The sequence below is a fragment of the Cryptomeria japonica genome, chromosome 3 (genome assembly GCF_030272615.1).
Source record: "Cryptomeria japonica chromosome 3, Sugi_1.0, whole genome shotgun sequence".
NCBI lineage: Eukaryota > Viridiplantae > Streptophyta > Pinopsida > Cupressales > Cupressaceae > Cryptomeria > Cryptomeria japonica.
In genome coordinates, this window is record NC_081407.1 from 158,448,516 (window position 1) to 158,459,268 (window position 10,753).

At 35.2% G+C, this 10,753-nt stretch overlaps 1 protein-coding gene across 2 annotated transcripts in view; it reads left to right on the forward strand.

The window, feature by feature from the left end:
- The window catches only part of LOC131031010 (phosphoglucomutase, cytoplasmic), a 56,938-nt gene extending 56,359 nt beyond the window's left edge, over positions 1-579 (forward strand). For both annotated transcript variants that reach the window (XM_057962009.1, XM_057962010.2), the window contains exons 18-19: positions 63-179; positions 274-579. In XM_057962009.1, coding sequence (XP_057817992.1) covers positions 63-179; positions 274-345 — 189 coding nt within the window. In that variant the 3' untranslated portion in view covers positions 346-579. The remainder of the gene's footprint in view (positions 1-62; positions 180-273) is intronic.
- Positions 580-10,753: the final 10,174 nt, after the last annotated feature.

Here is a 10,753-nt window from a genome sequence, read left to right on the forward strand (position 1 = left end):
TGATTTCCTTATGTATTTATCAATTCTGACTTCATTATTTTTTTGGCTTTTGTTGGTATAAGATATTCCGACTTTCTGGCACTGGGTCTGAAGGTGCAACTATTCGGCTATACATCGAGCAATATGAAGCCAATCCAAGCAAGACAGGAAGAAATTCACAAGAGGCTCTTGCCCCATTGGTATGTTTCAGTCTTGTATAAAGCAATTTAAATATCTAATTCATCAAGGTGCTTGACAATAATTTCTCACAAATAACTTTTGTTGTATTTGTAGGTGGAAGTAGCCCTGCATCTTTCAAAGATGGAGGAGTTTACAGGCCGCTCAAGTCCTACAGTAATCACATGAACTTTAGGAAATTTGATAGGTGATTTTTGCGTTCAGGTTTATCTGGTGAAATAAACACCTGGATAAAATTTTCCAATAAATCTTTATGAACATCTGACAGTGCAGAGCAAAAGCCTAGATATTGATATTGGGTATTTGTGCAATATAGGCTATATTCCTTTCTGCCAACTTTCAAGTAAATCCAATGTGATGTTTTTTGAAAAAATTAAGTAATAAAGTTGTAGTTACCTAATAGCCTTGGACTTTCAAATTCGTTTGGCACAAATTCAAAGCTCTGAACTTAACTCATTTTTTTTGCGTGTGTTATATGGAGCTCTGAAATCTGATAGTGAATTAGTAAGATTTGATTGTGAGCTTGGTCTCGTAAGGTTTAAGGTTGGTCTTGAGCTTAAGTTTGGGGATGGCACCACAAGGGTGGTGAGATAGTAGGCTAGTGGTGCAAATCAAAGAAACGGGACTCGGACTTGGCTCGGACTCAACAAGGCCGACCCGGACTCGGGCTTGGGACTCGGAGTCAGACTCGGCTGGACTCGGGAAAGTGAAAAACTCAAGAAATTTAGAGATTTTTAAAGATTTAAAACTTGTTTCATGCACCCTTTATTGAATATACCTTAAAGACACAATAACATCATCAAACTCGGCTCATTTGATTAAATACACAAGTATACATCAATCACATAAGCATAAACGCAAATTGTAGCTGAAGGAAATAACAAACATAGATATATAAATATTGTCAAATGTATACAATATTACAAAACTCATGGAATAAAAAATCGATGTCATCATATGATCATCATCAAATGTTCCACACAAATACCAAAGGTAAATACAACTACAAGCCTATGGCTCAGAGGAGCGTGCACCCTCTGGCCCCGACCCCCTGCGAAGACGTTTAAGGTAGGTCCTGGATGATTCGGCAGCCATAGCCTCTCCCCGTGACACCTTGCCATGCTCACCAACATGAGGAACATCTGTGTCACTATCAGTATCTGCCTCTGAATCTCTTGTCTCTGTTCGTGCTCTCCGCTCCTCCTCTGCCATGGTTACAGCCTCAGCCTCTATATCTTAAAACATGACAATGATTGCAGTGAACATTAACAATGGTGGAGATTTGGGAGCAAACCCCCAGCAAGGTTGAAGGGTAGTGCCTCTCATGGGGGCTGGGAGCATCGAATTTTTTATTTTACTACCATGGGAGATGCTTGGAAGTCCCTAGGATGAATATGAGACTCCTTGGAGTCCCTTGTCATCCCTAAACCAGGGGACGTCCTGTAAATGCCCCCTCCTTGACACGTCCTCATGGAACAATGGTTTAGATCAAGTAGTTCCAAAACAGTATTTTGGTGAGTTTAGAAGAATAAATTAAATACAATATTAAATTGACGAAAAAGGTTGAGGGCAATGGTCCACTAGTGATGGACACTATTCCCTTTCAATTTGAATTTCTCTGACTTTATGGATTTTTTTGAAACAAGTCCTTGTAGTTCATGTTCATGTGTGCCTATATAGAGCTTGTCAGTTGTCACGAGATTTCCCCTTTCACTCGACCATTATAAGTGGAAGTGTTTATATAGCTGGTGTGTTGAACACAATGTACCAACTTTTTATGGACAGCTTTTTTAAGCACAAAGCTGCCAAATGGGTGGGTTTTTTGTGAGTTTTATGTTGGCATAATTTGTAAAAAGGTTAAAGGTGGGGCTAAATGATTGTTATTTTTGAACTGGCCGGTTTTAGCTTTTTCGATTGATATTTCTAACTCTGAGCATGGAACCCTGGTTTTTGTCATTTCTCTAGGGATTATGTTTAGGCATGAATAATACAAATAACACGTATCACCTTGCATAGAAATGAGTACTTCATCTTTGGCTGAGAAGCATAACTAATAAGATCCTTGGAATGGCGTTAACAGTACAAGGACAGCAGGGAATGATGGGATACATTTCTAGGATGGCAGTGAATGACAAGTACAAAATAAGGAAAATTTTAAAATAGAAGAAATATCAATTATTCATATATAGAAGGCATTCATCAGATACATTATAGAACCATATTTAATGACATTAGGGACAATGTATCCAAATTTGGGGACAACAGGGAACAGCAGCTGGCAGCTCAAGTATATACAATATATGAAACGTGGACCAAAAACAAATTTTATTTTTTGCTTTCTCAAATTAGAGCAGGGGTGGGGGTCTGGTGGCATAGCCTTTGAGACCAGACAGGTGTTCATGGAGCATGCCAATTTTTCGTAATTTAATCACTATGTTTTTCAGTGACACCAAATCCTCATCATTTGCAACCAAATCTTCATTTTTGCAAAAGACTAACGGTAAAGTTGGGGCAATCTGAACGTTCTAAATGATGAGGGTTGCAAAGTTGAATATAAGAATATCACCATTCTTGAATTTTTCATTAATTTTCTTCTATGTTTTTTAGCAACTCCTTATAGTAGTCAATAAAAACAAAAACAGCAATTGCTAAGCAATATTCATGTGAGTTTCACCCAACAGAGTAGTTTTAAATTTAATACTTGTAGTTTATTTTGTCTCTAATACCAGGTAAATATTCCTTGTCTTACAAAGTACTATTTACACATGCCATCATGTCGTTTTTCTAGTTAAACCTTTGACACAAATCAATTTTTTTACTCATGACAGACTTTTTTCTTTTAAAATGAACTTAATTGATGAGTCATAGGGGATAATGGGGAGATGTCTAGACATCCCGTGTTCATTTTCTCCCATTCCCGGGATGTCTCCTATATTTTTCCAGATTGGGGAAGGCCCTAAGGACATTTCATAGCTATCCCCAGGTCTCCCAAATGCCCAGGTGGGAACAGTAGGAATTTTTAAAGGGATTTGTTCCTATGTGTTGGTTGAAAATTTTGTACACCTGGGGAGATGCAAAATTGTGGTTTCAGCCACAATGTGTGAGTATGACACTCTATTAATTTAGGGAAGACTCCCCCTATCTACAAGCTAAACTAATCTAATATGGGTGAGACAATAGTCTTTCTTTTTCTTTCAAGAAAAACTATACTCTTTTCTCTTCACATAAAAGTAATAGCAATTGGAAAGAAATAACAACAAATATAGAAATGAGACTCTTTGTAGGATTTTTGGAACATAAAGGGAAGCAAAGTTTCCATGAAGGCACAAAGACTTTCGTCACTTCCTCAGGATGGGAAAACAGGAAGAAAACTTAAAGTCTTCAACTATCTATTCTCCTATCAACCTTTTCACAGTATGTAGCAGCTCAAAGTCTAACTACATGATGCACTTCACCTTACATGCACAATTCTTAAAAATAGAAGCAACACAAAGTCTACAAGCTATCTTCCCTCTTGAGCTTTCCACACTAGCTTCAAATATGATAAGCAACTCAAAGTCTACAAGACCAAATCCGAAAACTAAACATATAACTCTAAATACAATTAGCAGCTCAAAGTCTGCAAGATTGAATTTAAATCTCACAATAGAACAAAAATCACAATCAACTCCAAAAAAGTCGTCACATAACAACTTGAATTGGCACAAAGTCTCAACACAACTTGCCTCTTTTATTGAAAGCAATCTGATTTACATCTAAGCTCAAAGTTTTAGAGTGCACATACAAATTGTTAAAATTTTGTTGCATTGCCAAAATATATCAATTACAATAGACCCCCTCAAGTATTTATAGGAGAGGAGCCTTGATAAAAAGGTGGGAGGATCCTAACTAATTTGAGAAGTTCTCTCAACCATTGAGACTTATTCAACAACTAACTATGACTTATTCCAATTACAGTCCTAATTGAACTCAATTTGTAGTTGCTTTACATGTAATTACAAAAGTGCAAGTGATGGGTTAACTTGCAATTACAAAGTTATTTTTTTACATGTAACTTGTCAAAACAAAATTACAAATGCATAACTAAAACTATTCCATGTGTTTAAAGACACAACTCTAACTGCATCGTCATTTGTTTTTGATGATCTTCATGTCACTTCAAGATGCTAGAACTTGAAGTATTTTGGATCAGTGAAGACATCTTGAACCGGAACGAGAATTTGCATCATTAATGATCTTTGTGTCCTTGGCCAATGAACTTCAACCTTATATTCTTGCTTGGGGTAGTACTGGATTTTCAAGAGGGAAATGCCTGCCTTCCTCTTTTCATGTTATGACCATCTTTGTTTTGAAAGTATTCTATGTTCTCAACCATAAATTGTTGTTGTATCTCTTCTTTGTATCATCCTCCAATCTTGAAATCTGCTTGCAAAATAAGGCCCATGCCTTAATCCATTGATTTGGTAGATCGTGTGTGCAAACAAAACTGACATGGGAAGGGATAAATTGATGCAAAAATGGGCTTACAAGTGAATTTCGGGTTCTAGAAGTTGCATTACATGTGTGGGAAAAATAAGAGCATTAACTTGCAATTGTGGAGAACAAACATGCAACTTCATATGTGTAATGGGTAACTACAAGTTTGCACTTGTAATTGTACCTTTAAAACTCATTTTCAAGTGTTTTTTGAGTGCATTTTGGACCAATTGTGGGTTCTGGATGGCTGACTGCAAGTGAAGACTTTAAATGGGAAAAATGAGCGAAGGTGTAAAATGAGTGGATAAAATGGTGGGAATGGTATGTACTGATGATGACAATGAATATGAGTGAAAATGAAAAGATTTTGGGAAGATCATCTTTATGAAAATGGGAAGAACTTTCAACTTGTAATCAAGTTTTAAAAACCTGATTTTCAAAGGATTGAGTATTTTTCCAACTTTGAAACTTGGAATTCCAACAAAAGATGGTTAATATTTTTCAACCAAAGGGGTAGATCAACTATTTTTTATTTCACTTGCAATTGGATTTTTAAATCCCGAATGCAAGCAAAGAGGGAAAATGGGGAAAGACAATGCAATTTGCAAATTGCTTTACAAACTTGGAACAAAAGTGGAAAATCTCTCACAAAAACCGATTTTAGGTAAGATCAAAACAAAACTAACAACTATCATGAAGATAAATAATCTCTTATATAGACAAAAGAAGAAGATTCAAACCCTAGCCACATTTTTAAGAAAACGCCATATATAGCAAAATGTCCAACAAATGTACGAGGAATCGGTCAAATGAAGCTTCCAATCTGCATGCCTAAGTGAGACAAGCCAAAACGACTTAGGAGAATCAAGATTCGTGGCATTTCATGAAGTAAATCGTGGTATTTCATGAAACACGTGTTTGTTGTTTGAATGCCATTAAATCAGCAAAACGTCTTCCAAATGGCATGAAAGGAGTTTGAAGATGCATGAAAATAGCAATGGAATCCAAACACCTTCCTCCTTGAATTTCTCCACAAAAATCGTTGGAAATCTTCAACAAAATCAACTTCTATAGTTGGTCGGGTTCTTGAAGAAGAACAACAAGTTTAAAATTGCAAAGACCACATGAAATTGGGTTTCTAAAACCCATTTGCAAGTTTTAATATGTTCACTTTTCATGCATTAAGGCAAAATTGGGTTTGTGACAGCAAACTACAAGTTTAAAATACATATAAAAGGGAAATAAAATTCCCTTTACAAGTTTTAAACAACTCAACAAAAAACTAGTAAAGGGAAAATAAAATTCCTTTTACAAGTCACAAAAATAATTTAAAAATAAAACTTGTAATAGGGAAATAAAATCCCTTTTACAACTTAAAGTGACTTTATAAAACTTGTAATGGAGGAGAAAAACCCCTACCATAACTTAAAATCACTTAAGTGGAACTTTTAAAATGAATTACAAGTTTTATAATTTAAAGTTCACTTGGAGTATGTCCAAAAAGTTCCTACAATGACTTAAAAAGCCAAAAAGCAACAAGGGGGAAATAAAAAGTAAGTTACACATTTTATTTTTCATAAAGTGCACTTGTAATTAACTTAAATTTCCCTACAACACTAAAACAAAGGAAAACATAAAACTTGCAACTTAAGGAAAATTTCTCATTTGTAGTCAGGGAGAAAAAACTCGAAATTGAAGGAAAAACATAGCAAACGAACCTAGAATGCGATGAAATTTGAAACATGGTTCGATGATGGACTGAGGTTTAAGTTAGTCCAAGGGTGAAGCAAAATTTTGCCTCGGAAAGCATGCCTTAGAGTAAAATTTTCATTTTTTGACAAAAATTTCTATGTAATAGTCCATATTTTTGAAAACAAAAATAAGGACAAAACTATGTAACATAGCTGAAAAGAAATATTTTCTAAAAAATCAAATATTTTTGTAATATATGGGGTACAAGTGTGCCTACATGCATGTATAATATGATTTGTGGAATTGAGTTATGTCTAATTTTTTTGTTTTGGAAAAAAAAACTATTTTCTATTGAGTGTGGTATAGAAGTGTTGAAAATTGGTAACTGGGTTGGATGTGGTGTCAAGCCAAAGTGTAGTGGTTTAAACTTTAAACATCAAGCACATCTCTAGTCAAACTTTATTCAGCCAAATTGCTAAAACATGTCTCTAGGAGGACTTTAATGGGGTATACGCCCTTTCTGTTGATATGACAATGGGTTTACAGTCAATTTAGAGTTTAATGGTTTAAACATTATAAACGTCTCTAACTAGACTACATTACTCCAAATGTCAGTATGAATATATGGTTTTAATAGGGTTAAACTATAAAATATCATTCACTAGAGATTATTGAATTAGTTCTTGTGTGGTTTGTGTTGCCAGGGGGAATTGTTAAGTATGTGTGCCCATTGAGCATCAAATATCTTGATCCAATGATCTATTAGGAGTTGAAGTTTATTTTGTGATTCCGATCAAGAGCTCTTGCTAGTTGTTATATCTCTTAATCTAATGGCTTGTGGGAGGTTGTATGGAATGTGTTGACTCTTTGGCATCGACATTCACCATTAGCTTGTTCCATTTAGTGGTGGGACCTTCCTCACCTAGGTGTTTGGTCCATGGTGCATAATGGCAAGGCTTTCATTAACAATGTGGCATTTTGACTGGTCAATGAGAGCCAAGGGAGATGTAAGGGAAAAGGTTGTAGCAACATCAATTGGTCATCTAATTAGCACAATCAATAGTGTGTGATCCTCAAGATCTAAAGCCTAGTTGCGATGGTGAAAGATGAGAGGTTGGTGGTAGTGCTTATGTAGCTATGAATTGAATATGTAGGTTGGCTAGGGTCGATTTTTGGTGAGCAAACTATTGTTGATGCATTAAGTTATCACAACTCCGAGTTTGGCACAAGCTTACCCACTTTGCCATTTTAAGACATGGTCATTTCTCTTTGAAAATTAAGACATGCTCAAGACCAAATCTATAATCTCTTGGGATTCATACAGGAGAAAATTGATCCTACTAACACAATTTAGGCACTCATTTGACCTTACTACCTCCTCTTTTGTATAGATAAGAGTATTTCACTCATTTTAAGGGGGTAAGCCTTGTTTGTAAACTTCTTTTATGCTTTTTTCTTTAGCTAATAATTTTGGAATGAAGACCAAGCTTCTTGTGTATGAGGCTTCAAGCCTTTTCATGTATATATTGGATTATTTCATTAATATTAATATTAGAAGTTTTGAGTACTCTTTTTTTGTCCTATTCTTGTGTGACATGAATGAATGTGTGTTGTTTGTATCATTGTTAATGTGCTTATTCTAGTTGTATTATATTGATTCATGTGTGTCTTTAATCTCAATTGATAGTTAAGCGGAGCATTTTAATCTTGGCACATTGCCCTTCCTATATTAGGATTTTCTTTTATCCATTTTCTCCCTTTTACGTTTTTTCCCTATAGAGATTAGTGAAAGCCATTTTTAAAATCTTATGAGGAGTTGAATTTTCAATGTGGAAGGTTGTTTTGAGTCAACTCTTACATTCATAGACTTCATATTATTGCAATTTATGTGCATTGCTAGTAAATGATGCACCTAGGATTGTTGGCTAGAATGTCTTAAGTGTTAGCAATTTTCTAGCACACCTAATTGGACTGCACCCCATCTTGGTCTCTTATTTTTTTGAGTCATTACCCTTCATTTGACAACTTTGCTAAATCAAAACCAAGAACCTTATTACCCTAGACCTACTATTATTTATATGTCGAGCTAATCAATACATTTGGTGTAGCCTTGATTTTGATCCCATGAAGAAGGCCACGACCTATATCACAATCACATCAATAGGCTCAACCTCTAAACCCTTATAAGGTAGACATGTAAGTCTGTCTATGATTGAAAAACAACCTTAAAGAAATTTCCCGTTTTGGAATACCAAAGATTCCTTGGAGTTTCATATCTCTTCATGTATGGATCATTTCCCAAATGTGATGCACTAAGAACCCTTCCTATTTCATGAGAGATGTTGCAACTACACCCATAAAGCACCTACATGGCATTGCAAATCATTGTGTTGTCCAGGACAACAATTGAAAAACAAAATGTGGCTTTGAGATTGATGGTCACATCATTCAAAAGAAAAAATGCTATAGTAGTAGAGAGTTCTAGTTTCCCACACAATACACAACTAGGATGAGCTAGGAGAGGGTTTATTAAACAAGTTAAGGAGTAGTAGGCATGAGTTTTTGTTTGAAAATAAAACACACCCAAATTAAAGATGGATTGCTCACAAAGGGGTCCTATAACTCAATGGCAAATTGCAACAAATGAGAGGTTGTAGTTTCAAATCCTAGCCTATCCATGAAAAGTTCAACATGGTATTTAAGACCAGGTCAACAGAGCCAAGCCAAGGTAGGATCCCCAAGCTCGTATGGTGTCACTCAAAGGAAGGTGTTGGAAAATGAGCCACACTTGAATCAAAGGTGGACTAGTTACAAAGGGGCCAATAGTTCAATGAGAGAACCCCAACAACTAATGAGCAGTTCTAGGTTTAAATCTTTGTTGGTCCATGAAAAATTTTAACATTTTTTTAGTCCATAAAGTTGGATTTGAAAGTGCCTTTGAATTCAATTGTGTATTTTCGCATTGACATTTTAGATCACATTCAATGATCTATTATTAGGAAGAAAAGAGAGCTGTGGTTTAAATTATAGACTGCATACTTAAACAGGATGTAAGGTGGGGAGGTAATGAGGACCAAAAACCAAAGGATGATAAGAAAGAGAGAAAAATAGCAAAAGGAAAGAAAGAAAAACTCGTAGAAGAATAAAGCATGTAGTACATACTCAAATAAATATGTATTATTAATCTATATTAAAAACCATTAATTATTATGATAAATAACATGTGATACTTAGGTATCTAATATAGATATTTACATACTATTGATGTATATTGATAATAATATGTATGATATTAGTATATATAATAATGATATATAATGTAAATGTGTATAAATGTGATCATAATATTGTATATATAAACACATTCTTACTTTTCAAAGAAGAGGCTTATATGTATTAAAAACACAATATATATAACAACATATCAATGAAGATGTTCGTGCTAAGGAAGGTGTCCATCATGTGCCTACTCTGCTAAGTAAGGAGTGCAAGGGTGGGGAAGCCAACACTTTAGTGGATCCTTAAATGCTCTTTTTAGCATATCTCTCATGGGACTATTCTTTCTCTTCAAAATGTGTGGGTGGATATAACTTTGGCAAGCATGCAATTTACTCTTATTGGGAGACTTCTTGGTCATAGACCAAACATTGATTTTAATTGCAGTTGGGCATTCGACTGTTGGTTTGCATCAAGTCTATTAAGTGTGAAGGCTTTGATGAACAAATTTCATGTATTCTCCTTCAAATCCATTGAGGGTTGCTCCCATGTTCTTCAGGAATGTCCCTGGTTTCTTGGTAAGGCTTTTCTCTATTTATATAGATGGCTTGTTGGTATTGATGCTACCAAGATTAACTTGAATCCTATATGGGTTTGCCTCCTAGAGCTCCCTTTAAAGTTTAGGGATGAAAGCATCTTTTATGGTATTGTTGAAGTTATTGGTCAGTTTATTACCATTGATGATGTCACAAAAGCTATAACAAGTTTTTTTTAATGAGCCCTCTTTGCTGAACCACTTCCACAATGTTGGACATTTTTCCTTGTGCCAAAATATTCATGAGAATATGCACTCCAATGATATCATGAAGTTTGAGGTAGTGTTGGAATGTACTATGAACAACCGCATGTATAAGGATTTAGGTTCCTCATGCATGGAACAAATTGTGTTTGAAGGCCTCTCCTTCGAGAATAATATTTCTGAATGTTGGTTCAATATAATGGGTAGGTGTGGAATCTACTGGTACACACCACATTGCTAAGGTTGGTGTTTGTTGCAAGGTTAAGAGAAAAATTGACACAATGATTGATTTGGTTGAGTCTTCTCCTTTGAACAATGGAAGGGCATTACAACCTCATCCTATTTCTCTTCTAAGGCCTTTGATGGAGTTTGGTTTCTAACCACCTTGAGTGA